We start from the raw sequence: 27,445 nt of genomic DNA on the forward strand, positions 1-27,445 counted from the left end.
TCTATTGAAAGTTTGCCTGGACCAACAGGGAGCATAGATCGGCACCTAGGCCGGTTTGATCGAAAAAGTCCATCGCGACGATGTTCATCATTCCCGCTCGGGGGGTTTGGACGGTTTGCAGTCGACCCGCTACCAGGTCGACCAGGAGCGCGTTGACACCGATGTTGGATAACCACCCGCCACCTTGGGCCGCCTTGGACTGGTCTCCTGTTCCCTTGGCCACCCACGGTGGCAGTGCGAAGGGGAAGGAGGAGCCGTTCGTGTAGTTCAATCCGAGCACTTTTGGGTCTGTACCCGTGGTGTTGAGAAGTCCGGTGATGAGGGCGAGTTTCTGCGGGATGGCAGAGAGAGAGGAGATGTTGTACCAGTCCTGCGTGACGACGTTGTTCCCATCTGGTAGGGTGTACGAGAAGGGGGTGGGGGAGGAGTCCGGCCAGATGGGTGGGTGGATCCCCCCCGGCTGGCTCGAGGAGGAACCAAAACGAGAGATCAGAACGATCTTTCCCCTCGCCTCGCCCAACATGGGCATCCCCGTCCCGAGCCACCATTGCGGAAGGTTCTTGTTGATGTAGGTAAAGACGGAATCGAGGAAGCCAGGCATGTTGTTCTCCTGCTTGACGGACATGAGTACTGTTTCGCCGGGATTTTGCGTGAGGAAGGTGTAGACCTGGGAGAGGATGGCGGAGAATTCCATCTTCTGATCCGTCACCCCGTGATAGGCGTAGAGGAGCTGGTTACCCGGCGTGCCCTTGAGCGCAAGGCGAACGTCGAGGAATCGGATGCCGCGGGACAGCTGAAGCGCAATCGAAGAGGTGGACTCTTGGCAGGCCGAGATGGGCCATCCGTACAGGGCGCAGGATTCGTGCGTGCCAGGTATGCACAGGGACGAAATGGGGTCGGTCGAAGGAAGGGAGGTCATCCACGTGGACAGATCGCGTTGCGGTAGCAGCAGGATGTGAACGGTCGAGGTGGTTGGATCTGTCGATTGGAGGGCGATGACACCTTGCACTGCCGCTGAAGGCTTGCTCGGATTCGGACTGAGGTTCGCCGTTTTGACCGCACTCGACGTCGGCGTGAGCTCCAGCGGCTTCCATAGCCTACCCACCGGCCCCACTTCCTGCACCTTCGCCGGTGGAGGAGCAGAGAGGCTAGCACTGTATCCACCCAACCCCTTGGCTCGGGGTGTGAGCGTCAATCCTACCTCGTATCCGCCCGTACTCGCCGCTGTAGCAGCCTGAATCTTGACCCCAGGCACATTGACGCGACCACCAGGCGCAACACGAACCGGCGTGTTGCGCACGCCAAACTCGCCCCCCGCCGCAATGGCCGTCGGTGTAAATCCATCCTGCGGCACAACGGGCGAGCTGGGGAGGGACGAGGAGGCAACGCGTTGCGTGATGCCGTTGCCCGTGTGCAGCGCGCCAAAGTGCGAGTGTGTGAGGAACTCGAAGGATGTGCGGTTGTGGATGGAGAGTGAGACCGAGCTGTGGCTGTCCGGGGTGGTGATGGGAGCAGGAGGGGGCAGGGGCTTCTCGGTGACAGAGTCCGTCTTGTTGTGGCGGAAGCTTGGAATTCGCATGGTTGCTGTGGTTCGCTCTAGAGGGTGGGCATGTATGTTCTGGACGATGTCTGGTAACGATGGAGACGTCTAAGTAGAACGCTGCGATGTCCAAGAGGAGGAGGAAGACGGGAAGGAGGAGGTAGGGACGATGATGGAGTGAGGGAGCACGACGTTGATGGTCACACAAACACACACCAGCGTTAACGTGAAAGCAACACAAAGCCACGAACCATCAACAAGATCAAGGGTCTACCCGAGCAGGCGGAACCTCGACTCTGCCTCGCATAGAATGTATGCAATCGCCGTGTCGGCAACAAGCTCAAATGTAGCCCCTCAAACGCCAATCGGAAGCAACGTTTAGCTCGCTCATCTCCTCGGCTTCCAGCATCAACATGAGTACGTTGCAAGCCGTGATCCTCTTCAAAGTACGTCTGTGGAGAAGGCGTATGCAAGGTGTGTAGGGGGCGAGGTGTTGTTTGCGCTCCAAGGGTCGCACAAGGTGTTGCTCTGGTTGGCTGTTCAACTCCGCACGGCAGCTCTCGTGGCCTCTCGTGCATTGCCGAGGCCGAGTTGGAAAACAAAACCACTTTTTCTCTTTCCTGTGCTTTGTTTTTTAAGCCCCTTTTTTTAGCACTCAGATTCCTCGCGCCGCGCGTAAAGCGGAGGCGGACGACAAAGCTCGGATTTCGGTCATCGTCGATGGCGCGAGCTCGGACCCTTCTCACATCTCTTCTCAGCATTGCTCTTGACACGCATTCCCCCGTCAGATCACTCCTTTCTGCCAGATCGGCTCGCCCAACAACAGCACATACAGCATGTGAGAAACACGGACGCACAGTGGAGCCGCAAGGAGAGCTCGCAATGCTGACCGACCATCTTGTTCCATACTGACCTCAGGACGGCCCCAAAATCGCGCCCGTCCAACTTCGCAGCCTCAACATCGGCGACCCCAGCCCCGCCTTCCGTCGCCGAGACACTCTCCTTTCATGCAGCACCGAAACCGTTCAAATCCGCCGAATTTGTGGCGCGGATGAGCAAGATCTCCTCCAACTTGTCGCGGAGGAACAAGAGTCTCAAGCAGATGCTGCAGAGCGAGCGCGAGGCGGCAATGCGTGCGGCAGGGCAGAAGTTCAAGGAGAGAAAGAGGAAGGAGGATAAGAGTAAGGGGAGGTTGGTCGGGGCTGCGCTGTTGGCTGCGACGAGGAGAGAGGAGAGGGAGAAGAAGGAGAGGGAGAGGGTGAAGGAGGAGGGTGGCGAGGAAGAGGTGGAGGAAGAGGTCAAGGAGGAGGCGAAGGAGGAAGGCAAGGAGGAGACGGAGGAGAAGGTGGAAGAGGAGAGGGATCCAAATACACCAAAGAGGGATCTTCCGACTTGTAAGTGCGGCCATCGACGAAGGCAGTGAGAGAGGAGATGTTGCTGACATTGACATGCTTTCGTTCATCAGATTCCTCTGTCGAGGCACCACCGAGCTTGCGACCAGCGAAAAAGTACTGCGACGTGACAGGCCTCATTGCACCGTACACGGATCCCAAGTCGGGTCTGCGGTACCACTCGGTCGAAGTGTACGAGATCATCAAGCAGTTTGGGCCTGGTGTAGGCGACGCCTACCTCTCGCTGCGCGGCGACGGTTCTCAGATCAAATAATCTCACGACACAATCACTCACACTCGACACGGTCTCTCAACATATCAGCAATGCAATGTAATTGTACGACAGTCTACAACTCCTCTTGCTCAACGCGATCGTCCTCCGCGGTCCACGCTTCGATTCTCACCCTCGACTCCCTAGCATACTTGACGACCTTGTACCGGATCAAATCGTACCTCTCGTAGCTCGGCGCAGCGAACCTTGCTGCCTTGTGGTGCAGCGGTAGCTTGGACGCCTGCAGTGCGGCTGTCCTACTGGTCCAAATGCACGTGGCAAGATTGGCGCCTGTGCTCGCATTCGGTGCGCCGTACCAGTACATGATCAGGCCGCCCGATCTTGTCGCTTCCTCGTGCGCCAACCGGTCCGCTTCGTAGAACGAGCTGGATTCCGAGCCGAGTTTGCGCTGTGAGAGAAAGAGTACGCCGTACCAGCTCTGCTTCGAAGAGGACGGCAAGGCGGGGAGGAGGGACCAGTTGAAAGAGGTGCGCAGGTGCGAGAGCGCGCGGGTGGAGGCGGAGAGGAATGCTGGGCAAGAGTCCAACGAGGAGCTAGTAGTAAGAGGGTGAGGTGCGGAGTCAAGGTAGCCCGATGCATAGTCGGCCGTTAGGGGGCGAAAGTGGTGTAGAGCGCGCCAGAGATCGATGCTGGTCGAGTCGAGAAAGGGGAGCCGGGAACGGGTGTAGAGCACATTGGTGCCGCTCTTGACTACATAGTCAAGCTCGCTGGCCGCCTCTTCCGAATCGTCGTCGTCGTCATCATCGTCGAACTCGAGTGGAAGGCGAGCGAGGATGGGCTTGAGTGAATCGAATTCTGCATTGCGCGGTACCGCGTCGAAAAGGGCCCTGCTTGAGGAAGAGGAGGGTGAGGCCTCGGCGAGCGAGAAATGCTGCTTGCCTAGGCTGGCGTTGATGCGGTTTCGAGTCGAGGTGCCTGTCGAGCCGGAGACGTAAAACGGCGCCGAGTGACGAATGTAGCTCGACGAGCCGGGTACGCTGTCCATGGAAGAACTCATGTCTAACCGTCTAGTTTCCAGCTCTGAAGATGGTGGTAGTCGGACAACTCATCGTGCCACATCATGACCTCAAGGTCAAACACACACACGCATACAGTCAAGGTTCGAGCGGAATGTAGGATGTGTGACACGCAGACTCAAGGTTGAGCCGGGTGAGCAAGGAAGACGTGATGCACTTGCATCGCTTGCGAATAGCCTCCAGGGTCCAAGCTTCCCCCCACCATCCGCCGCACCTGCGCATGACTGTAGCTAATCTCGGCATACGGTACTGGCAGGTAAGGCGCCGAGAGATTCTTCTGTCATCCACGATGTGATGTGTGGAGGAGAGAACACGAGTTCGGTGTTTGGCGGGGGCGGGAGGGAAGGAAAGGTGACGACGAGCAAGGCGTGCTCATGTTGCCATTCCGCGGCGTTGTTGCGTCAGTCGCCGATCGGGCCTTGATCTAATCGCGATTGAGTTCAGAAAGTTGACCGACGAAAGGGCAAGACAAACAAGGGTCCAGCGCGTCCGAAAACAAGGCTCGCACGGCGCGGGGTCCACGTGAGGCCGCTTCCTCGGCAAAAAGAGCGAATTACCACTGCAGAGGGTGCACTGCCTCCCCAAGAGCTGCACGCCGTAGCTGTGCATACACAGCCCCGCCCCGTGCAGCTTGGTCGTGCATGCCCCTTTGTAACTGAAATGAGCTTTCGGCATTCTCGATCTGACCACTGCTTTGAGACGTTTGAACAGCTCGATGGAGTGCGATGCTGACTGAGAAGAGGGATCGAAAGCGAAGCTGTCTGGCAGCGAGCCTTTGTCGTATGCTGCGAGGTTACGCAAGTCGCTTCGGCAGGCGCGATGATTTCGCTTCTTTTCTTTCGAGATCATCACAATCGGATCGGTTGCATCTTGTGCAGGTCAGCAAAGACGTCAATGCACCTTGAGAAGGAGCACACGGCCACAAGCCGGGTGGTGGATGGAAGTCATGCTGTCCCCCTATACACCGCCTTACCGTCCCTTGGCTGCATTTCGAGGGGGCTCTGCGCTCCTGTTCTCCTGGCCTCGGGGTTGCTGTCTCTTTTGACCCCTTTGTCATGCGAAATTGTTTTTGAGCTTGACACTCTGCAGCAGCTGCACGCCTTGGGCCCGACCCATCGTCGAAATTCGAATCGACACCCCTTGCGCCGTGTATAAATTGGAAATTTCTGCCCGGATCATGTCGTGCCGCCTTGCTGTGCGGTGCTATGCTATGCTGTGCTGGCTTGTACGGGCAGTCGATGTCTAAGGCGACTGTGTCTCAAGAAGCGCGGGACCCCTTTGTTGAAGGCTGTCGCTGTCTGCTATGATTGCCGTTGGAGAGGGCTGGCTGGCAGAAGCTCCAAAGGTCCCCTTTCGGAGCCAAGGCGCGGGCAGTGCGGTTTGCAAGAGGCTGCTGACTGGCATCATCGGAAGCACGCCGTCAAAACTTGTAGGCTGCGCTGACACTTTCGGAAACGGATCGATTGGCTTGCTACTCTTCTTCACAGTCACACACTCGGATCATCTGCCGTCTCTGTGATACGCAGCATTGTATCGTCGGCTTTGCGAGCTTGAAGAGCAGAAAGCAGCTCAAACCCAGTCCCACGAATTCTTTTTACAGTTTAATCTTTTCTTCCCTTTTCCCACCAAGAACCTCGAATTGATAACACACGCAACGACTCGGACCTCCCGCAACGCTAGCTCGCTCGGGTTGCCTTTCGACGTCGACATCGTTGCATGCTTCATCTTTCTCTCCCCACCAATCGATCTCTCTTCTCACTCTCTACAGTCACATTCGCCATCGTCACTTTTGCATCTGCTGCGCCCACTTGCTGCTGCACTCGGCCGCTTTTCAGCTTCGAGCCTCGATCCGGCCCGCGTCGCTCTCGCTGCATACACGCATCTTTGCGTCTTACCCACCGCCACACTTCATATCAATCCCACCTTTTCGAGCGTCAACATGAACGTCGACAACCTCACTGTGAAGCGCAGGTCGCCCAACGCTCTCGTCAAGCGTCAGGAAACGTAAGTTGTCTTTCATTTCTCATCCGTATCCCCCTTAGGCTGCTTGCATGCGTCGTGGAAGGCATTGCATTGAGCTGCTGTCGAGGTCGAGTCGCCAATCAAGAGCCCTCCTTGCGGTCGGACCTGCGCAGCTTCTTGCTCTTGCCATCACCACTTGCCTCCTTCCACCACATCTCGTCCCTTTGACTCCACATCATTAGCCTTCTCGATCGTTGTCTCCTTCTCCTTGCACATTCACGAGCACCCTGGCTACACCGCTTGGTCGTCACTGCTGCAGTTAGTCAGGGCCCAATCGCGCGACTCGGTGCTCTCAGTGATTGCTGCTTCAGCATACTCTGCTGCTTATAGCACTTGCTGGCGTACCTTGGCTCAGCTCTTGATTGCGACGAGCCGGGGACAACCACATCCAGCGCTCTCCACCATCGCGTGCTCTTCTCGAAGCGACACTCACTGACCATCGACTCTTCATCTTCCAAACACACCCTACTCTTATCATCGACATCGACCGCTCCGATCAACACATCTCGCCCTGGTCCGTCTCTCACACCATGGCATCGCCACTCGACAATGCTTTGCCGGATCCCAACCCCTCCGACAAATCCACCACTCCCGTCTCGCCTGCTTCTCCCGATGACGGAAACAAAAACATGGCTGGCGTCGAACGATCGCCTCAATTTCTTCCCTTCCCCGACGAAACTTTCTCTGGCTTCGACGATGCTACTACTGCCGATACCACGTCTTCTACTCGCACCAGAGACACCGCCCTGACCACCAGAACCAGCGCCACCTCAACTAGCACCTCGACCACCTCTACTTCTACCACACCTACTTCCACCAGCACCTCAACCGCTCCCACAACCACCGCCTCCTCCACAACAGAGGCTAGCCCCACCACCACCTCCACCACTCCAACCTCGACCACTGCCGCATCCACACAGACCACTCCCACCTCTTCTAGCATCCCCACTTCAAGTACCGCTCCCACCTCTTCCTTTTCCCAACCGGTCGTCGTTGTCACCTACACAACCACTGACGGCAATGGCGCTGTCGTCACGGGTCTCAGCAGCTCGGCCAACCCCTCTGCTACTGGCAGCAGCTCGAGCTCCGGTTCCGGTAGCGGGTCCAACGCCAACCTTGGCGCCATCATCGGTGGTGTCGCAGGTGGTGTAGCTGGTCTTATCATTCTCATCTGGCTAATTCTGCTGCCATTGCGCAAGCGTGCCAAGAAGCAGAAGGAGGTCGAATGGCTCACGTTCGGTCAGGAGAATGACCATGTCAACGACAACAGCGCCGAGGCTGTCTACGGTCGTGGAGCAGGCGGCAGCGGCGAGGGCAAGGGCGGCAGTGTCGCCAACGTCAACGAGATCCAGATGGATGACATGGCGCATGAGATGTCGCAGCAGCCTTACCCCTACCAGAATGTCGACAACGGTGCTGCCTGGGGCGCAGCCGGTGCAGGTGCTGCTGCTGCCGGAGCCTACGCTCACCACGACGCATACGCACAGCACCAGCAGGACGGCTATGACCCCTACTACGCTCAACAGCAGCAGGCTTACGGTGGCGAACAGTACCACCAGCAGTACGCCATGCAGTCTCAGCAGGGCTGGGCGGGTCAGCAGGGCGGCGCCTACCCTCAAGGCGAAGCTTGGGGTGCTGCCCCTAGCTACACCAGCCCCACTCCGTCACAGGCGCATGGGCAGGGCCTGCAGCACAACTTGTCGATAGGATCCACCCGCGTCGGCGATGCTAGTGGTGTCGCCAAGGGATCGCAGGACGGACAGGCTGCTGGCAGCCAGTACGGTGGCTACCCATCGCCACCGCTCGGCGCCCAGTCGCCCCAGCACTACCCTCAGCAGTATCAGGGCCACGCTGCCGCGCCCTCGCCGCCGATGCAGGCCCAGTACTACCAGGGCCACCACGACCAGGATCAGGTGAATCAGCACACGGGCAACGGCGGTAACGCAGGCGGCCTGCACCTTGCCAATCCCTGATCTCTAGCATGCATTCTCGTCCTCTCGTATAGATCCCGGTTCCATTCTGTCATCTTCACGCTGTGCGCTTGCTTGATATGGTGCCTGTCTCTTCATCATCGACCCTGTCTGGCTGATCCGTTGCAAATTGACACGTTCATTCGAAATCTTGCTTGCACGCGATTTGCGACTGACTGCTGCGAAAGCCCATGAGCGCCGTTGAGGCCCTGAAGAGAAAGCTTGAATGAAGATTGGAGGTACAAGTACAAGTGGCTGCGAGACTGGAAGCACAGAACGGTCCTACGACGTCTTAATCTCGTTCGAGGTCTGAACGAACGATAAGAGGGATCATCAAAAGAAGTTAGCACATGCCCCATCTTCCTTCTCTCCTGCTGTGTAACTTACTGATGTTGTCGCCGAACTTGGCGTAGAGCTTAACCTTGAGGCTCTTCATTTCGTCCTCGAAGCCATCGAGCCTGCCCTGCAGCCCTTCGATCTCTTCATCTGCCTGCTGCTGTTCCTTCTCCAATCTCTCCATGGCCTCCGCGTGAGGGAGCGAGACGAACGTGTCGGCAATCTTGTACAGCACTGCCTCATCCTCGTCCGCCAACTCGAGCTCCATTGACAGATCGTCCAAAGCTTCCCGCTCTTCTTTGCGCACACGCAGGTCTTCCGCGACGTCCGAGAAGGTCGAGTTGAGCCGCGAGAATGCGTTGATCGACTGCTGGTCCTCCCAGGTGACCTCGATTTCGTTGGCTTCTTCTTCGGAGAGCTGGCGGTCGAGGGCGGTTCGCAGTGTGGAATGAGCAAAAAGGGTCAGTGAGAGGCCACAATGGCTGAGACAGGCTCTGGCGAGCTTACCATGCGCATCTTGGGCAATTGTGCTGTGAGACCGTCCAGGAGATGATGATTTGCACGACACAAGGTGGTGATGAGAAGAAAGCTGTCACGAGTCAAAAATCGCGCGGCGCACGTCAAAAATTCCCAAGCGGGCTCGTGCGGAGAGAGACCAACACTTCTGCGCAACACTCTCTCGTCCTCACCATCACCACCTACCTCACGCGATGCAACCTCCCTAGAATGCTCCTCTGGCTGCTCCTGCTCGCGTTCTGCGCAGCGCTCATTCCGCTCATAGCTCTGCTCTGTCTCTGCATCTACATCTCGGCCTACCGCACCTGCACGCGTTCTCACACCTCGCCATGTCTGGGTCGGTCCGCGGCAGTCGTCGTTCTGGGCGACATCGGTCGCAGTCCACGCATGTGCTTTCACGTCGAATCGCTCGCCAATGATGGCTGGAAGGTCGCTATCGTTGGCTACCCCGGTTCGTCCCTCCCAGCCCCATTGCAACGCTCCTCCGTCAAGCAGCATCACCTTCGCAGCCCACCCTCGTGGATATCCCGATTGCCAAGGAAGGCCTTCGTCGCGGTGGCACCGTTCAAGCTCATCCTACAGGCCATATCGTTGTTCTGGGAGCTGACGACGCAGGTACATCCGCCACCGGAAGTTGTCCTGGTCCAAACACCGCCTGCTTTGCCGACGCTGCTGGTGGTGAAAGCGGCTGCGGCGCTGGTGAAAGCGAGAGTCGTGATCGATTGGCACAACCTCGCGTACACGATCCTAGCGCTACGACTGGGGGCGAAGAGCAGGCTGGTGCGCCTAGCAGAAAGACTGGAGCGATGGAGTGGGAGGGACGCGTACGCCCACCTCTTCGTGACCGAGGCGATGAAGAATCATCTTTCGCTCAGTTGGGGGTTGCGGGGAGAGAAGAGGGTGTTGCACGACCGACCGCCGGGGCATTTTAGACGAGCGACGGTGGACGAGACGCACAAGCTGTGGTGCAAGCTCCTGCCGGATATGCAACCGAGGATAGGCGACGACTGGTTGCCGGAGCACGCACTGCCCGAGACAACACCTTTTACGCAACGCACAGCTGAGTGTGTGCGGTGGAGGGAGGACAGAACGGCCCTGGTGGTGAGCAGTACCTCCTGGACGGCCGACGAGGACTTTGGTCTCCTACTCCGTGCAGCACGTCTGTACGAGTTTCGCGCTCGCGCCCTTGCCGAAGGCGGACACTCACGAAGCAGTACCAACGACAATCTCTCGCCCATCTCCCCGCTCGAATCGGACCCGATACGACTGTCCAAAGAACGCCGCCGACCGTCCTTCGGCACCCTCCGCACGACCACTCTTCCGCACACCCCAGCGACGTCGCTACCGAAAGTGCTGATCGTCGTCACTGGAAAGGGTGAGTTGAAAGCGCAATACCTCCGCGAAATCGCCACGTTGGAGCGCAACGAAGCATGGCGTTTCGTCCGTATCCGAACTGCGTGGCTCGAAACCGCCGACTATCCCTTGCTCCTTGGAAGTGCCGACTTGGGCGTGTCGCTGCATACGAGCAGTAGCGGCTTGGATCTGCCCATGAAGGTGGTGGATATGCTTGGGTGTGCTCTGCCGGTGTGTGCGCTCGACTTTGCGTGTCTCGACGAGCTCGTTCGGGATGGCTACAACGGTGGCGTGTTCCGGGATGAGGGAGGATTGATGCGATTGTGGGAGAGTCTGCTTTCCACGCATCCGGGCGAGAACTGGTTGGTCCGAGGAGGAGGGTTGGAGAGACCGTTCGATGCGCATGGGCAGAGTGGGGCAGGCACACCCATGTCACCCAATCCAAGCATGACACTGCTCCACAGTCCGGGATTGCACAAGGGCGAGAGAAGGGGGAGGGCGACCTGGGCGGGAAATTGGAAGCACGTCATGCGACCTATACTCAATCCGAAGACGCACGCGGACGGCGAGGAGGAGACGGCTGTCGATGCCCATCTTTCGCGCAGCTCAGCGTTGAACCTCAACACCAGTCTGGGAGGGATCCTTCAACGACGCGCCAAAGGGTACACGCAGACAGCCGACGATGACGGTAGCGGCGAAGTTGGGCAGGAAGGCGTAGACGGAGCCAAGGGCAAGGGCGGATTCGGCTTCGTCTCCCAACCAGCGCTGACGACGGGCGGCGAGACGAGAGACGGCCTGCGCCAACGCAAGTCGGTCAGCAAGCCCAATTCTTCGCTCCTCGATCTCGACGACGAGGAAGGCAAAGAGGACGCCATTCCCGCGATTCAGGTGTCGCGACCTGCACCATCCTAGCCTAGACTTTCAATGTGAGACTGATGCACACGGAGAGCAGTGTGACCGAGGGTGTGGCTCACCATCCAAGAGAACACCGAGAACGAAGTAGAAAGAGGTATCGACCATAGCTGGTTTCAACTGGATCCAATGTACTGATGCACTGAATGCACATCTAAGGCGCTTTGGCGGAGTGGTTATCGCGTGGCACTAGAATTTCGCATTCTAGAGTATCTTCCTACTCAACAAAACAAATGCCATTCCCTCTGGGAGCATAGGTTCAAATCCTGTAGGCGTCGTTCCTTTTTGTGCGCATCACTTTTTGCACCTCACCACCGTCTTCTTTTACCCTCTTCCTTATTCATTCTGCAAACAAGGCCTCTGAAACGATCGGGTGGTGAGTGTAGATAGCGAAGGAGGAAGGAGAGAGTGGGGTGAACTGGGAGTGAACAGGTTGGGCCTCGGCGAATTCTTTTGGTTTGCCGCGCAGATCCCAGCGGCTGGACCCTGAATCGGCCGTCAGCGGTGCAGGGTGGCAAGAAGAACTCAGCTGCCTCCACAAGGCTACTCATCACCATCACTCTTCATCAGCATGGCGTCGTCCTCATCAACGCGGCTCACACGGACACTCCTGTCGCCGCGCTGGGCGCAGACGCGATGGCTGTGCAACTCGACCGCTCGGCACGACTCGTCCTCGCGCCAGCCACCGAGTCACGCTGAAGGCGGTTTGACAGGATCGGACAAGCTCCTCGCGGACGCGCTTCGGTTGGAGGCAGAAGAAGAAGCGGCGCTATCCAAAACTTCGCGGCAGCCCGATCCCAACGATCCAATATGGACCGGCGAAGAGCGTGTACAGGATACAGTCCTGCGTATGGTCATGGACAAGTACAAACCTCTTCGTATCCCGCGTGCTTCCGATGAGGGCAATGCCGCGGATGAAAAGATCAAGAACGGCATTCAAACCCCCTCCACCCCATTCACCGAATCCACCACTGGTGACGACGAAGAGACGTTTCGGATGTACCTCCCACCGGGAAAGGCAGGTGCACACGAAGACGGTCGGAAACTACCCAAAACGCCCAACGCCAAACCGTGGCGCGCAGTCTACGTTCGACCCGCCCACCTACTCGGTGGGAACGCGGAAGAGGAGTTCAAACCGAGCATCTACTATGGGCAATTCATCAAGAGTCACAACTCGGATGTGAGGGGGAAGCTCCAAGCTGCTGGGGTCAACGTGGGGGTGATGGACGATCCGAAGAAGTTGAGTGCCTTGCGACAGGGGTTGAAGGTTGCCGAGCGACGAGGGAAGTTGTTGCGTGCACGGGAGAGCGTGCTGGACTACCAACTGCGATCTTCCTCGTCACCCTCCTCTTCGGACCCCGACGACCACACTGATCAAGCGCAAGAATTGAAGGGTGACGAACTTTCCGATACGAACCGCAACCTCCAGTTGCAACTAGGTCACGCCCAGGGATGGGATAGCGTCATCGAACGCCGTATCAAGGCCGCCCTCGACTCTGGTGCGTTCAAGGAAAACAAACTTCGGGGTAAACCCATCCAGCGCGATATGGAGGAGAAGAACCCCTTCCTAGCGAGGGAGGAGTACTTTATGAATCGCATCGTCAAACGTCAAGGTGCGGCGCCACCGTGGGTCGAGTTGAACATGGAGTTGGAAACCGAGCTGGCTGGGTGGCGAGGGAGATTCGATGAAGGATGGGTACGAAGGGCGTCTAGGATGATCATCACTTCGTCGCTCCGGGATGGATTGGAACCACTACCACTCACTTCTCACTCTGCGGAGGCGATACCGCCAGCGAGGACCACGGGAGAAGCACGTCTGGTCGAGGTGGCGACAAGATATCGCGACGCAGAGTGGGAAACCCGCGAACGAAGCTATCACGCACACGAGGTGAAACGGCTCAACGACCTGGTGCGGAGACACAACCATCTAGCGCCTTTCACGGCGAGAAAGGGGCTGATGGTGCTCGACGTCGAACTGGCGGCCATGTACAAGAGGACGCTGCCGAAGCTCGTGTATGAGGTGTCGCGGTTGTTGACGCAGCAGACGACGGGGGAGGGGGCGAGGAAGGAGGGTTGGGATGCAGGTGTGGAGCGTGGCGGCGTGGTTAGCTACGATATGTGGGGGAGGGAGGTCAGGCAGGATGCGGGGAAGATTGAAGCGAAAGAGAGGGAGAGGTGGTTGGATGGGTGGCTCGGAAACGGTGTGAGTGGGGGCGGAGAAGCGAAGGCGGGGGAGGGTGGGGAGGCGAGGTCGGGAGACGCGGGGAGGGACGAAGGCGTGCAGAAGCTAGGGCTGGTCGAGGCGATACAGAAGAGTTTGGCGTGGGCGAGGGAGCGTCTGGTTCGTGCTTGACAGTGTCACTCCAGGCGTGAAGCGGTGCTCTGCTATTGCCAAAGTGCAACAGAAGCAACACATAATTCATACCTGCTTTCGAAGCGCAGAGCTTCGCCCGTCCGTGCTGTCGACGGCCCGTTCGCTCGTAGGAAACGCTTCTCTGATCGTTTGCTACGATTGTTCCTGAGTTGATGCAATTGAGATCCTGCGCGAGGTTCAGCCGCTTCGTCGACACTTTGCGTGCGCACCGACGTGGTCGCGACAGACTGGAAGAAGGTTTTGAAGATGCATTACGACGAGAGGGGTGACCTGGACCGAAGAGAAGTAGGAGTACACGAGATGGGCGTCTTTGCCGTTCTTTCATTTACGCACGCCAGAGCAAGAACGCCATCTGGCCCAGATCTGTTCGTTCCATAGCAAACGAGAAAGGTCTTTGTGGTCAGTTTCCGTTGACCCCTCTTCCCATTCGGTCTTCTGCGTTGGGCTTTGGCACTTACAAAAGTAGATAAAGTGTTTCGTCTCGTGCGTGACATAGCTTCCGTACCTCTGACCGACGACGGCGTGCCAAGTGGGGCCGAACTTCTGGTCCATGGTCCTCTTGACATGACCCGCCATGTCCTTTTCGACGGTAAACTGCTCCAGGGCGGTGTAGGCGATCTCGATGGTTTCCGCCTGCATGTCGTCGCTCATATCGACGTTTTTGATGACGGGCTTGAGGTCGCGCACGTTCCCGCTTTCGGGCGGTGGTGGGAGGGCTTCTGCTACCATTATGTGAAAGAAGGGGTTGGACGAAGGGGTGGTGGACGTGCACAGAAGAGTGGGCGGGTAAGAGAGACCAACACTTTGAATCTTGGGCAAGACGCGTAGAGTGCAGTTCTCGTGCGAGAAGCGGGTCATGCACGAGGGATGCAGTGTCAAGTTGGACCCTTGTTTCGCCACCCTGGCCTTCCCCACACTTTGCGCTACCACCACCATCATCATTCAGGGTCAACCGCCAAGCAGCTGTTTATAGCAAAGATGCTGATACGGCCATCGCCAGGTCGCGTGCGCGCGCTGGTACACGCCGCTGGCAGAGCGGGTCGCCCTCGCCCAGCAAGCGTTCTCACCCCTCGCCCACTGCGCTCATCACCCTCCATCCGAACCTTCCACTCAGGACCTTCGGCAGCTCGCGTCGTCCGCAGCACCACTCTCAGCACGTTCCTGCGTCGAATCCTTACCCAGACCACACAATACCTCCGCCCGGCTGCCCTCCGACCGCTGCGCTCCCACATTTCTCAGCTCTTCTCCGCGCTTCGTACCTCCCATCTCACCTACCGCGTCCGCTCCCCGCTGCTGCGCGGCGCACTCTCAGCCTTCCGCAGCACCTCACCCTCCACCGCACGAGCGAACTACACCCAGCTCACGCAGCGCACCATCTCCTTCGCACGCGGCACACTCTCGGGTCTCGGCGCTCGCCCCTGTGCCGGCCCGCTCACCCTCTCGCCACTGCGCGGCGGAGTAGGCCTTCAAACCACGCGCCAATTCTCTTCCGGCGGAGCAAGAGTGTTTGACAATCTCATCGTCAATGCTCCCCTTGCGCTACGACTGGTGGGTGGGGAGGTGGATCACAAGGCGCGGCGAGGGAAGCGAGCACCACTGGCTCCTGCACGAGCTTCTGCTAGGCGAACCGGTGGGATGTTTAGCGGTGCCAACTTGCAGCGCAACGCTCTGCGCTTCGCCACGAACAAGGCACAGCGCGTAGTGGAGAAGCCCGCAGTGTCGGTGTGCGAGTCGTTTCCCTCGACTCAGAGCGAGGCAGACTTTGAGGGATACTTCCACTTCCCACAGCTGCCTCTCGAGAGCGGGACGCTGGTGTGCATCCGACTGATCGATCCGCTGCACGTGGCGCTCGGCGGCAGGGAGCCTACTCCGCCCACCAACGACCCGCGCCTGTTCGATGCGGCGTTTCTGCTCGATGCGCAGACCGCACTGGAGCACGAGCATAGGCGATACCTCCAAGCAAAGGCGGTGTTGCGGGTGCTCTGGGGTGAAGGATGGGTGGTGGAGAGTATGGAGTTGGGGGAAGAGGTGTGGTCGATGATCGTCATCGGACGAGCGCCAGACGAGGTGCGCGAGGTGCTGGGGAGGTGTGTTGGATTCGATTTTGACGAGTGGTGCACGTTCACCTCTTCCGACGACGAGGGCCGGAAGGTCAGGCAAGGAGGGTTGGATTGGAGCGCTGTGCATGTGGGGCAAGGGTCGTCGTTCGGCTTGTCGACGCCCTTGTCGAGTGCAGAGCAAATGTCCACACCAGCACTGTCCAGTCTGGAGCAAGTGTCCACACCATCACTGTCCAGCCTGGAAGAGGTGGAGGAAGAAAGCAGTCCGGCAGCGTCACTGCTCATGTCCCTCCCATCGAGCACAGGCCAGAGCGGCGTCGGCAGCGAGTTGTACGATTCACGTTCGTTCTAGCTTGTCGTCGGTTCACATTGTATCATATAAGTTTCGCATCAGTTTTCGCATCACCTCAACCACCACTCATGTTCTCTTCTCGGAATGCACACACTCACATCTACCATGCCTGCGAATGCATTGTCCATTTCTATTGCGACCCATCAAGCCGAGGTGGTATGAACGCTTTCCGTCTTCCCAGCGTCCATCATTGGCGCGTTTGCCTTCTTGCGCTCCTCGAGCACGTTCTTGATGAAAAACTCTCCAGCCTTATAACTGCTCCTAACCAACGGACCACTGGCGACATACAAAAAGCCCAATTCCTCCGCTCGCTTCTGCCAATACTCAAACTTATCCGGCTTGACATACGCCTCGACCTTCATATGTCTCTTGGTCGGACGCATGTACTGACCGAAAGTGACCACGTCCACCTTTGCCTCGCGTAGATCCTTGAGCGTCTGTTCCACCTCGACATCCTGTTCGCCGCAACCCAGCATGATCGATGTCTTGGTGATCAGGTTCGGACTCACCGTCTTGGCGTGGGTCAGCACTGCCAAGGACTGGCGATACTTTGCCCGTCGATCGCGCACAAACGGCGTCGTGCGCTCCACCGTCTCCACGTTGTGCGCAAACACATCCAGCCCCGAATCCACGATCGTCTTGACGCACGCCGTGTCTCCCGAGAAGTCCGGTACGAGCGCTTCCACCAGAATCTTGGGGTTCTTGTACTTGATCTTGCTGATGGTGCTCGCGATATGACTGGCTCCTCCATCGGCAATGTCATCCCTGTCGACTGAGGTGAGCACGATGTAGCCGAGACCCCAGCGCGAGATGGCTTCCGCCGTATTCTCCGGTTCGTGCGGGTCGAGCGGCGCGGGAGCCCGAGAAGTTTTCACGGCGCAGAAACGACAGCCGCGCGTACACGTGTCGCCCATGATCATGATGGTTGCTGTTGCGGTGTCTTTACCGCCAGAACCACCCCAGCACTCGCCGATGTTGGGACAACGAGCTTCCTCGCAGACGGTGGAGAGACCCAGACCGCGGAGATCGGACTTGATGCGCGTGTAGTTGGCACCTGTGGGGATCTTGGTTTTCAGATGGGAGGGGAGACGAGCTTCGCCCGTTCGACCCATCTGGACTCGACCAGTAGGGGAACCTTGGGTGAGGATGGAGGTGACATCGCCAGCGGCAAAGTCGTCGATAGAGAGATCGGCGGCGAGCTTCTCTCGGAAGGCGGTCATTCGTGCCGATGGCTTTTTGTCAGCCTGCTTGCTGTCGGATGCATCGGTAGCGTACGTCCTCGCGGACGTGCCGGCGGGGCCAGACGATGAGAAGGGCGTAGACAATGAAGCAATGCTGGGCCGCGATGCTGATGTGGCGAGGCCTCGCGTGCGTGGCGAGATATGGGCGGTGTTGATCGTCGGCGGCCCCCATTCTGCGTAGTGGTCTCGTTGAGCGGCCTTGCTAAGCCCGAGTCTGCCTCTCCACCTTGGCCAATGTACCAGCCTCTCTCGCATATCCTCCAGGTCATGAACAGAGCTCGCGGGCGACAGTGCAGCTCGCAGGACAAGCTTCGAGTCGGTCGTCCTAAGGTTGCCGTACCAGTCGCCGTGTGGGTAGACGAGCGCATTGGCTGCCCAAGCGTGACCACCGACGTGGCTGATGGAGTAGACCTTGACCTTCTTCGGTGCGTCTTTGCCGGCCTTGATCGTTGATGCCTCGTGCGAGCGCACCTCGTCCTTCAATGCTTGGTAGACGGCGGTGCCAGCGACACCGCAGCGGCAATCACGGGCGCCGTGGGTGCAGACGTAGACATGTGTCTCGTCGTCCTGCTTTGTGCGACCGGTCTGTGGCTGAGCAGCGGCGAGGGCGTCGTTGACACGCTGACTGAACGACGAGCCCTGGTCGAGGGTGGCGAGTGAGATGGGACCAACCTTGGCCATAGTGCCGTTGGTGGTGTAGGCATGGACGACAAACTGCTCCTGCTCTTGTGCTGAGTTGGGCACGGAACGCATCATGCGTGAGGTGGTTGGGTCCCATGCCTTCAGTCCTTCGCTGGAGGTGGAGTTGGTACGAGCATCTCCAGAGGAAAAGGAGATGCCGTAGCCTTCGAGGCTGCCTCCCTTTTTGGCACGGCTCTCGAGCTCAGAGAGGAAGGGGGAGACAGATTCAAGGTGAGACGGCCATGTGTCTGCGGGACGAGCTTGATCGTATGGGTGCACAATAAGATGAACTTTGTAGGAGGGCGAGGTGCCAGCGAGTGGCAAAGGAGAGTAGGGTGCTGCTGGAACCTGGCCATTTTCATCCACTGCAATGGAGAGGTCCTGTCCAGAAACCGACTTGCCCGAGTTCGTGATGGTCGCAGCATCGAAGCGACAGGCCGATGAAGAGATGGTCCTGGATGAAGAAGAAGACGACGACGATATGGTGGGTGAGATCCTGGCCGCCACCGAATGTCTTGGGACAGCGCTTGCGGATCGTGCTCGCAGAAGTCGCGGTGCAGCGGCTCGCACTGAAGCGGCCGACGATGTCCAACAACTCATTTTGAATCGAGCGTAGGTGTTGGTTACGGTGGGTGAAGATGATGGCGAGAGAGGAGGCGATTCAAGGGCTGAGTCGTTGCAACAAGGTCTTGTTGGAAGAATGCAGGGCGAACCTTTGCCAATCACATTTTGAGTATTTTGCCTTTTTCGCCACATCATTCTCGGATCGATACTGCGCTCTGCTGCCTCAGAATTTACCACTGACTCGAACTCCACCCCAAATTTCTTGTCGAGAAAGCAGCGGCGGACAAAAAGCCGGCCAAAAAAGGCGACTTTAGGCGATGACGGCTCTTTCCGTCTGGTCTCGCTCGCTAGCGACCAACATCGACTTTGAGAAGCTGCAAGGTCGACATGAAGCTAAATTGTCAGATAAGCAGCAAGGAGATGATCTGGTATGTTTAGTCGTGATAGTGCTAGTAGTACAAAAGGGGTGCGGATGAAAGGTAAGAGCCCATTGAAGATTAAGGTTGAGATGCTACATGGCGCGCGACGATGGTGTATCGGACAGCGGAGTGGTCACAGTCAGCGTTGGAGCTGCGTCATGTAGGAACACTTGTCCGAGCCGCAGTGGAGCCGCTAGCCAAGCAATGCTTGTGCTATCCTTCGATGACTATGATGACCCAGCAAATGTATGTCCCATCTTGAGCTGCTCCTCCAACCTCCTAATCTCGTCCAAACTCTCGCTCTTTTCGATGGCGTCTTCGATCGCTCTCCTCTCTTCCGCGCTGAGCAACCTTCTCGAAGACCCATTCAGTCGTCCTGGTTCGAACGTCTTCTTCTTTCCCACATCATCGACATCCATCGCGCTTGCTTCCGAGTCCTTCAGTATGCTCGCCGCCAGTTCTGTCGGTCTCCCTTCCTCTGTCTCCATCAGCTCCTTTGCCAGTGCCCTCTCCTTATCTCGTATCCTCTGATAGTCGAGCACGCGCACCTGGGGCAGCTTCCATATCACAAAGTCCCTATAATTCTTCTCCCGGCTGACCGGGTTTCCCATCAAACACAGGTACTCTAGCCGCGTGCATCTGCTGAGATGCCCCACCTCGGCGAGATCGGATATCGAGTTGTTGGTGAGATCGAGCGAGTGAAGCGCGGGTAGGCTGTACCCGAGCCGAGAGTCGATGCGCGATATCAAATTGTTGCCCAGCTGCAGATGCTTGAGTTGGGAAAGGAGCGGGAAGTTGCCCAGATAGCGGATGTCGTTGTCGGTAAAGTCGATCGAGTCGTTTTGATCGTGGGTCACACCGAGGTTCTCGATGGCTGGGATCTTGAGCCCGCGCAGGTCGAGCGAGCGGTCCTTGAGCGTGTTTATGGATGAGCTGCTCCGTGATAGGAGCTCCGGTGTGAGCTTCATGGTGACTCTTTGTGTGTGCCAAGGGCGTGGGACAAGCTGCTGGGTGATACCTGATCCGTTCCGGTAAATTACGCTGTCGTGAACGCGCAAAGAGACTCGACCCTAGTGACGACAACCCCTCCTCGATGGGTCGGTGACGATGGTAAAAGCCGTTCGACAGGGTCCGGCCCCTTTGCGATTTGGGCCAAAGACGAGCGCGTGTGTGAGGGCCCTAGTATGTACGGACGATAGAGCGTCCTCGGAAGGTTTTGACTGGAATGCGGATGCCGTTGCTTGCGAGTATTGCCCTAAAGCACGATGAGGGTGAAGCTGCACAGTGGAGAAGAAGGCACGAAGCGCAACCCGCAGCCAAAGGCGTCACGTGAGCCTGCCTGACTTTTTAGGGTCTGAGAAGGCTGGAAGAAATTTGAGCAACGATACAAAACCTGAACAGCTACTTCTCTTCCTCCCTCACCTTCTTCCACCACCTATCTATCCTTTTCCATCACCATCAAGCGGCATCATCGTCTTCAGCCTGCGGTCTACTACTTGTGTCATCGCCTCGACATTCGCTTACGCTCCGTTCGCCGTGGCTCTTCCCTCTGAGCGACCACCTTCCGATCCACTGAGTCATCTACGCCTCTACCCATCTCAACCCGATCGTACATTGAGCATTCCTCCCTTCCCCGTTCACGCATTCTTCCGCACTCCCCTCTTCCCCAATCGTTTCCTTTTGGACCTAATTCTGCCCGCTCGATAGCTCTTCTAAGCCGAAGCGGTTCCTGGTGAGGGTCCTACAGCACATCATTTGTCTTACTGGCAGGTGAGGCATATTCGGTGGTACGGCGGCCTACACATTCGCTACGCTGGCGGGTATGCTAGCCATTGTCTGGTCTCTATTTGGCCTCGTTCGTGCATTGGGGCTTGGGCGGATCCTTGCGAGTTACTGTAACAGGTGCTCGCAACTATGGGGTTCGTCTTCCCTTGTCGATGGGTTCTGATCAGGCTGGCAACATCTTTGTTTCCATTCCAGGTTTGAGTTTGAGAATAGCTGACGAAGATCATGCAATCGATGCTACCGTTGTCCATACTTGCCTGCTGTGTGTACGTTTGTTTTGAGAAGAGCTCGCAAGGTGGGAGCAGGGAAGTGATGAAGAGGTCCCGATCTGAATCGGGCTCGACGGCCAGGGAATTCGCGGCTATGGGTCGGTCTTTTTCCGTTGGAGTCACCCGGTCGGCTTTGCATCCCGGAGCTCATGGCCACCTGTCAAGACTCCCCTTCGTTCTTTGTTCGCAACTGAGCCCGCGCTGCTACTGTCGCCGCGGATAACTCGCCTTGTTTGTCTCCGGCACGTCATATAAGAGCCGACTGCTATCACGCCAGCCACGGAGGAACAAGAACCTAGCATCATCCCACCATGGCGACACCGCTTCCGTCAAGAATGAACGGCGCTCACGCTTCTGAGGACGCGATCGCAGTCGTCGACCGCAAGAACCAGCCATCCGCCGACACCAAGACAGACGCCAACATCGTCGCCATTCCCACGCTGGACAATGTCGAGCGAGCCATCACGCCCACGTCCGGCGTCGCGACACCCGGCTTCGACCCCGCAACCGCACTTCTCTACCCCACCGTCTCGCCCGACCACACCCCGCCAAAATCGCAAAGCGCCATCGTGCTGATGCTCAACTTCCTTCTCAACGTCACATTCTTCATCATCGTCCCCACCTCGGCTGGGTACGCTAACGATCTCGGTGCCTCGACGTGGTTCTCGGGTCTCACCGTCGGCATCAGCGTCGTGGTCTCCGGACTGCTGCTCGTCCCCTTCTCGACGCGCTACAACCGAGTCTACCGCTTTCCCATCCTGTTCGGTGCCGTGTGCATCATGCTCGGCGAGGTGGTGTACGCGCTGGCGGGTGTAGCGGATACGGCGTGGTTGATGTTCCTCGGTCGAATCATCATCGGTGCCGGCTTTGTGTCGTGGCGATATGTCAAGTCGTACTTTACGGATGCGGCGGTGGTGGGGACGTCGAAACGGACCATGATGGCCGCGTGTTTGGTGACGACACAGCTGGGAGGGATGGCCGTGGGACCGTGGATCGGAGGCATCCTGTCGAAAAACGTACGACCCATGACGGACGAGCATCGGCTGTGGAATGGATACACCGCGTCGGGCTGGGTCATGGTCGGCGTCTTTGCGGTGTTCTTCGCGGCTGTGTGGTTCGTCTTCCGTGATCCAGTTCAAGAAGCGACCCCAATCGAGCTCGCAGCGCTATCTGGCTCCAGGCCGGGATCCAAGGAAGCCGCCGAGGCATCACAAGAGCCCACACTCCGAAGCATGTTCCGCGAGCTCAATGCGACGCAAAAGTTCTCGGTCCTGACCATGTGCTGGTTCAGCATGGTCAACTTCCTCGTGCTCGGTGCGTGGGAGGTCAACATTCCCGTCTTTGGTCATCTGCGCTTTGGCTGGTCCGAGTACAATGCCGGTAACGTGATCGCTTTGGGTGGGCTAGCGACGATGCCGATCCTCTTTGCGCTCGTGTTCGCGGCCAAGTACCTGCAAGACCGCCTCATCCTAGCTGCTGGAACGCTCTTTGGTCTGCTCGGGCTGTCGCTGCACATGGGTGCGCTCGAAAGCCCCGCCAAATCAGCAGTGAGCCGACTGGCCACGCTCGAGTCGGTCAACTTCGGATCGTTCTTCACGAGTTGGTTCCTCATCGCCCTGGGGTACAACATGTTGACGACCATCACACTCTCGTTGCTCTCCAAGCAGCTGCCGGCCAAGTACAACGGGTTGACATCGACCATCATTCAGCTGAGCAACAATGTCGGGCGTATCTCGGGCGCGCTATGGGGCGCAACGATCTACCAGGTGGGGCAGTTCAGCATCGTCTCGCTCGAGCTGGCGGTGACGCTGATCGGGACGTGCCTCATCGGGTTGCTGTGGCGAAAGATGGATGTTGGGAGTGGCTGAATAGGAGAGCATCACCGGGAATAGAGGAACAGCAATCATAAACTTGATGTCACATGCTCAACGCGTCGTGGTATGTTCAGCGCGTGACACTTTCCTCTGGCCAGAGTGTGTTGAGCATGGCGGCTGTTGCGATCGAGTCGAGGCGCGATGTCGGCAAAAGGAAGAGGAATGAGCCCCTATTCTGAGCGGCGGCGTATGAATTGAGGCGTTCGGGTTGCTGCAGCGTGACAAACCACGCTGATGATCTGATGTGTCTTGTTGTCGGCTCACGTGGCGCAGTACAAAGTAGGGCAGATGGCCGAGGGCTGTTCATTGTCGAAGCAAGGAGAGTAGGGCCAGGCTTGGCCAAGCGACTGCTCGCTGCGTGCCGTGAGCAGCCAACTGCCCTTTCTCGAATCACGGGACCCTTCGTCGTCTATTCCGATTCGGGCTCGTCCGTCGAGCTTGATCGACCACTGACATCATCGCCCCCTTCTCACCCCAACAAAGCGGGCGACATTGTATCGGCCTCGTCGCTCTTCCAGTCGAGTAGATCGGAGAGAGGTGACACACTTGCTGACCGAGTTAGAAGAGGGGCCGTGAGAAGATCGTGGCACTGCCGATGTGGAATGACGACGAAGCACGCGGCTCATCCGACACTCGGGCGGCCCCAGAGCCGACTCGACGGCGAATGGAGTGAACAAGCTTTGGCTGTGATTGAGGCTTGCAGCTAAGTTAACTTGCCGCAGATGTCCATGTCAAAGCTTGATCATGTCAAAAGGCTCGTTCGAACGCTGTCCATGCCAGGAATTCAGGGTCCTGTCTCGCTCCTGCTGCAAGGCGCGTCGGTGTTCAACTCTGCTCCTTTGCCCCCCAAAACCACACGGAAGCGAGCGACAAAGTGAAACATGCACTCTCGCAGCAACCAGCAGCGGCTTGAACGTGCCTTAGCCCTTGTCAAGCCTATATGCAGCCTCTCCGTATGCCCGCTCCACATTCTGCGCTCTCGTCGGTTTGAAAACCATCCTCCCGTCCACCACTTGCGTCTTGATCTCGTTCCGCTGGCCGATCATATCACCTTCTCGCCTCGCCTCGGCCATCGTCCACATCGGGCAATCCCCTTACATGGCGTCAAAGGGAGCTTTCTTTCACGCGCCTACACCAAGTCCCAGGCACGGGTCTTTCGACCCTGTCGATAAGCAAGCACGCCACCTTCACTGATCGTCGCTGCTTCAATGGCAGCCTCGGCCGCCACCATGCCCTCATCACGCCAACATTCCGAGCCGGACCGCGACCACCACTCCCGGGCCACCTCGGACTTCAACACGGTCAGACCTTCGCACTCCGGACAGCACCCTTCTGCAACCGGGTATCGCGCAGCAGCAGCAGGTACTATAAGTAGCGTCTTTGCCTCGATCTGGGGCTCCTACCATCAGCCTCCATCTCAACAACAGCAACAGCAAGAACAGCAACAGCGAGAAAGCGGTCCCTCCCGTCTTCAGCCTCCCACTCTTCACGAATCCTCCCGTCCCTCCGTTCCAGGCGGTTGGGGCAACCTTCTCAGCTGGGGACCTTCTGCTGGCCGTCAAAAGACCACTACGCTGCGCAAGTCGTCTACACCATCAGCAGCATCGCCTGTCAAAGGTGGACGTTCGAGGGGCGCCATCCCGTTCAGCATCTCTGCGCCACTGGAAGCAGGCAACACGGAAAAGGTCGAAGCTGACACCAGGCGCGCGACCCAACGACCTCAGACGCGAGCAGACACGATCGTCAGCCAGACCTTGTCTCCAACCAGCTCTCCTCGTCGCAAACCGCTGGCTGGCATCTTCGAAGACTCGTCCTCGTCGCCGCCGCGCACTCCAAACCCGAGATCACCCACCTCTCCCAGCAGTCGATTCCAGGATCTGCCCCCCTCGTCGCCATCCTTCGACGACGACTCACCCAGTGGAGCCTACGCAACGCTCTCGCGCCTCCAATCCAAACCCTCGCTCAGCACCCTCCGCTCCGGCTCCAGCTCGAACTTCCTCTTCTCTTCCGCACCCACCGAACCCGTCCACCGCACCGACATGCCGGTCGCCACCACCCTGCGCAACGCCACCACCTGGCACGAAACCCTCTCCAAGGCCTCCAAGCTCGACGCCCACGTGCGGCGAATCATCTTTCAAGCCGGCCTCGATTACGAGACGCGTCCGATGGTGGTCCTCGCCTCGTGTTTCCTGCCCGATCCACGCGAGGTGGACTACGACGCGCTCCTCGACCGAATCATGGACGCCCTCGATCTGTTCGTGGAGAACGACTACACGGTCATCTACTTTGCCAGCGGTGGACAGCATAAACCGGGCTGGAGCTGGATCTGGCGTGCCTATCGGCGACTCGATCGTCGATTCCGCAAGAATCTCAAGAAGCTCTACATTGTTCATCCGACGTTCTTCACTCGATCGTTGCTGCAATTCGTTCATACGGGGGCGTACTTTATCAGTCCCAAGTTTTCCAAAAAAGTGGAACAGCTGAATACGCTTTCAAGCCTGGCGCAGTACGTGCCGATTACGCAGATCGATATCCCGCCCGAGGTGCTGCAGTGGAACCTGCGCTTCGAATCCTCCATCAATCTCTCCGACGCCACTCCGGCCGGCGGGGATGAGAACAAGGTGTTTGGCATCGACCTCCCCGTTTTGATGGGAGAGTACGGGGAGAGCGGTGGAGTGCCTCGTGTCGTGCGTGACTGCGTCGAGGCGATCCTTGGCGACTTTGATGGCATCCGTCCTGTTGAAGTTGAAGGCATCTTTCGTCGATCCCCCTCGTCGGCGTTGCTGAAATCTGCAGAGGAGAGCTACGATCGGGGTCATCCGGTGAGTTTGGAGCAGTATCGCGATCCGCACATCCCCGCAGTACTTCTAAAGGTCTTCCTGCGCAAATTGCCGTCGCCGATTTTTCCGGTGGGAGTGTATGGGTTGATTCGCGCCTGTCCGCCTCCGCCTCTGGATGGCAATGCGGAGCAGGCGAGGGAGACGATCGATTATCTGCGCAACCGATTGTTGCCGGCCATCGAACCGGCTTGCAACGGCGTCTTGCTGAGTTACGTCCTCGAGGCGCTACACAAAGTATCGCTCCACTCGGCAACGAATCGCATGGACGCAGCCAACCTCGCTACGGTCATCGCGCCCAACCTGGTGTGCAGCGGAAACGCCATGAAGGACATGCTCATCTGTCGTGTCGCCGGTATCACCTCTATGGCCAATACCCCTTCTTCGTCGGTCCAATCCTCGCCCTCCCCGCATGCACGGAAAAGCTCGTTGAGTTCGGGGGACACGACGCTAGGCAGCATCTTGCGCATCTGCATCGAGCGGTACTACGAGATTTTTGACGAGCAACCTTTTGCTATGCAGGTGAACAACGTGCAGAGTTTGGTGGATCATCATCCGCACGTGTACCGTGGGTCAGCGGCGGGGGTGGACGGGTCGCCGAGCGTGCTGGTGCGGGACGAGGCGCGTGTGCGGGCGAGGGCGCATCGACGTGGCGAATCGATCACGTCCGAGGTCTCGCAGGCTTCGCTCAATACCAGTGGCGGGGTCGTCGGTCTTGGTGGGAGTGGCGGGAATGGTGGTGGGGAGGACGATGGGGATGATCGCAGTTCGCACGCAACCACAAACCGCAGTCTTGCTTCACGCGATGCCTACCGTCCGACGCCCAACTTCCGCGGCGCCACGATCGGACGCAACTCCTCCGGCTCGTTGCGGCTTACCAAGGGTCGTCTTGGATCGAACGCAAACCTGCGCTCCAGCTTCACGCCGACCTCGTCGAATCTCGCCACCTCCTCGGGGACCGATACGGAAGGGTTGACGGCTCAGCTGAGCGGTGTGACGTTGACGGGGATGACGGCGGTGGGGACGTTCAGTTCGCCGGGAGGGAGCAGGGTGAGGAGCTCGTCCGTGGAGGGCGGGGAGGGGTCGGTGCCTGTTTCGCCGCTGTTGCGCACGGCTTTCGGGGTCAGTGCAACACAGCAGCTGGGCGACGAAGTGGCTGCGTCGACCGCTGCGGCATTCACGAACGAACAGCAGCAGAGTGGGGCGGAGGTGGCGTCCAGCACTCAGCATTTGCAAGAAGCCGCGTCGGATATCGCATGCATCGCAACGACACCGGTGGGTGGAGTAGCAAGGAGCAAGTCGATGCGCAGGGAGCTCTCCGAGGTGGCTGAAGCTGACGATGTCGAGCCTTGACACCCTCGAGCCGAAGGAGCGTCTTGCTCGCTGCCTCTTGTGCGCACATTGGAATCGTTCCTCATCATTGCAATGGACATTGATCTCATCATCGGACTGACCATGGTTGTTCCTGACATTGTGTTTGATTGCGATTGCGCGAGAACGGACTGAGCCGTGAGAGCACCCGTTTGAAGCTGCGAGGGCTCACTGTGCAACGTCTCGTCCCGCAAACTCACCGCACGCCCTGCTCATCTTATCATCGACTCACACACTCACCATCACACCAACTCTAAACCAAAACCATTT

General features: G+C 58.2%; 13 protein-coding genes and 1 non-coding gene across 14 annotated transcripts; 8 read left to right on the forward strand and 6 right to left on the reverse strand.

Moving 5' to 3' along the window:
* Position 1: 1 nt before the first annotated feature.
* Positions 2 to 1,579, reverse strand: PSEUBRA_001594 (Phospholipase C, phosphatidylinositol-specific, X domain protein; the record flags this gene model as incomplete). The annotated part of the gene is made up of 1 exon (XM_016434805.1): positions 2 to 1,579. One exon carries the CDS (start codon positions 1,577 to 1,579, stop codon positions 2 to 4), a length of 1,578 nt encoding a protein of 525 aa, XP_016293869.1.
* A 374-nt stretch (positions 1,580 to 1,953) lies between these two features.
* Positions 1,954 to 3,205, forward strand: PSEUBRA_001595 (YL1 nuclear, C-terminal; the record flags this gene model as incomplete). Its single annotated transcript, XM_016434840.2, has 4 exons — positions 1,954 to 1,986; positions 2,329 to 2,378; positions 2,459 to 2,934; positions 3,006 to 3,205. 4 exons carry the CDS (start codon positions 1,954 to 1,956, stop codon positions 3,203 to 3,205), a joined length of 759 nt encoding a protein of 252 aa, XP_016293870.2.
* Positions 3,206 to 3,278: 73 nt separating this feature from the next.
* On the reverse strand, positions 3,279 to 4,220 carry PSEUBRA_001596 (uncharacterized protein; the record flags this gene model as incomplete). Its single annotated transcript, XM_016434846.2, has 1 exon — positions 3,279 to 4,220. The coding sequence occupies one exon, from the start codon at positions 4,218 to 4,220 to the stop codon at positions 3,279 to 3,281; it is 942 nt and encodes a 313-aa protein (XP_016293871.2).
* A 1,958-nt stretch (positions 4,221 to 6,178) lies between these two features.
* PSEUBRA_001597 (uncharacterized protein) lies at positions 6,179 to 8,234 on the forward strand (the record flags this gene model as incomplete). The annotated part of the gene is made up of 2 exons (XM_016434835.1): positions 6,179 to 6,243; positions 6,998 to 8,234. 2 exons carry the CDS (start codon positions 6,179 to 6,181, stop codon positions 8,232 to 8,234), a joined length of 1,302 nt encoding a protein of 433 aa, XP_016293872.1.
* A 289-nt stretch (positions 8,235 to 8,523) lies between these two features.
* PSEUBRA_001598 (Prefoldin beta-like protein) lies at positions 8,524 to 9,083 on the reverse strand (the record flags this gene model as incomplete). Its single annotated transcript, XM_016434856.1, has 3 exons — positions 8,524 to 8,540; positions 8,619 to 8,985; positions 9,075 to 9,083. 3 exons carry the CDS (start codon positions 9,081 to 9,083, stop codon positions 8,524 to 8,526), a joined length of 393 nt encoding a protein of 130 aa, XP_016293873.1.
* Positions 9,084 to 9,470: 387 nt separating this feature from the next.
* Positions 9,471 to 11,348, forward strand: PSEUBRA_001599 (Asparagine-linked glycosylation protein 1-like protein; the record flags this gene model as incomplete). Its single annotated transcript, XM_016434842.2, has 1 exon — positions 9,471 to 11,348. The coding sequence occupies one exon, from the start codon at positions 9,471 to 9,473 to the stop codon at positions 11,346 to 11,348; it is 1,878 nt and encodes a 625-aa protein (XP_016293874.2).
* Positions 11,349 to 11,506: 158 nt separating this feature from the next.
* On the forward strand, positions 11,507 to 11,626 carry PSEUBRA_006445. The gene is made up of 2 exons: positions 11,507 to 11,543; positions 11,582 to 11,626. It is a non-coding gene; the product is annotated as a tRNA-Ser (tRNA).
* Positions 11,627 to 11,919: 293 nt separating this feature from the next.
* On the forward strand, positions 11,920 to 13,701 carry PSEUBRA_001600 (DnaJ, subfamily C; the record flags this gene model as incomplete). The annotated part of the gene is made up of 1 exon (XM_016434830.1): positions 11,920 to 13,701. The coding sequence occupies one exon, from the start codon at positions 11,920 to 11,922 to the stop codon at positions 13,699 to 13,701; it is 1,782 nt and encodes a 593-aa protein (XP_016293875.1).
* Positions 13,702 to 14,047: 346 nt separating this feature from the next.
* On the reverse strand, positions 14,048 to 14,451 carry PSEUBRA_001601 (Dynein light chain, type 1/2; the record flags this gene model as incomplete). The annotated part of the gene is made up of 2 exons (XM_016434857.1): positions 14,048 to 14,085; positions 14,181 to 14,451. The coding sequence occupies 2 exons, from the start codon at positions 14,449 to 14,451 to the stop codon at positions 14,048 to 14,050; spliced, it is 309 nt and encodes a 102-aa protein (XP_016293876.1).
* Positions 14,452 to 14,700: 249 nt separating this feature from the next.
* PSEUBRA_001602 (uncharacterized protein) lies at positions 14,701 to 16,134 on the forward strand (the record flags this gene model as incomplete). Its single annotated transcript, XM_059464634.1, has 1 exon — positions 14,701 to 16,134. The coding sequence occupies one exon, from the start codon at positions 14,701 to 14,703 to the stop codon at positions 16,132 to 16,134; it is 1,434 nt and encodes a 477-aa protein (XP_059321178.1).
* Positions 16,135 to 16,277: 143 nt separating this feature from the next.
* On the reverse strand, positions 16,278 to 18,656 carry PSEUBRA_001603 (Radical SAM; the record flags this gene model as incomplete). The annotated part of the gene is made up of 1 exon (XM_016434855.2): positions 16,278 to 18,656. One exon carries the CDS (start codon positions 18,654 to 18,656, stop codon positions 16,278 to 16,280), a length of 2,379 nt encoding a protein of 792 aa, XP_016293877.2.
* Positions 18,657 to 19,266: 610 nt separating this feature from the next.
* On the reverse strand, positions 19,267 to 20,007 carry PSEUBRA_001604 (Leucine-rich repeat; the record flags this gene model as incomplete). Its single annotated transcript, XM_016434851.1, has 1 exon — positions 19,267 to 20,007. One exon carries the CDS (start codon positions 20,005 to 20,007, stop codon positions 19,267 to 19,269), a length of 741 nt encoding a protein of 246 aa, XP_016293878.1.
* Positions 20,008 to 21,428: 1,421 nt separating this feature from the next.
* PSEUBRA_001605 (Major facilitator superfamily) lies at positions 21,429 to 22,961 on the forward strand (the record flags this gene model as incomplete). Its single annotated transcript, XM_016434829.2, has 1 exon — positions 21,429 to 22,961. The coding sequence occupies one exon, from the start codon at positions 21,429 to 21,431 to the stop codon at positions 22,959 to 22,961; it is 1,533 nt and encodes a 510-aa protein (XP_016293879.2).
* Positions 22,962 to 24,175: 1,214 nt separating this feature from the next.
* Positions 24,176 to 27,157, forward strand: PSEUBRA_001606 (CRAL-TRIO domain protein; the record flags this gene model as incomplete). Its single annotated transcript, XM_059464635.1, has 1 exon — positions 24,176 to 27,157. The coding sequence occupies one exon, from the start codon at positions 24,176 to 24,178 to the stop codon at positions 27,155 to 27,157; it is 2,982 nt and encodes a 993-aa protein (XP_059320841.1).
* Between the last annotated feature and the right edge of the window lie 288 nt (positions 27,158 to 27,445).

The sequence above is a fragment of the Kalmanozyma brasiliensis genome (genome assembly GCF_000497045.1).
Source record: "Kalmanozyma brasiliensis GHG001 unplaced genomic scaffold PSEUBRA_SCAF14, whole genome shotgun sequence".
NCBI classification, from domain to species: domain Eukaryota; kingdom Fungi; phylum Basidiomycota; class Ustilaginomycetes; order Ustilaginales; genus Kalmanozyma; species Kalmanozyma brasiliensis.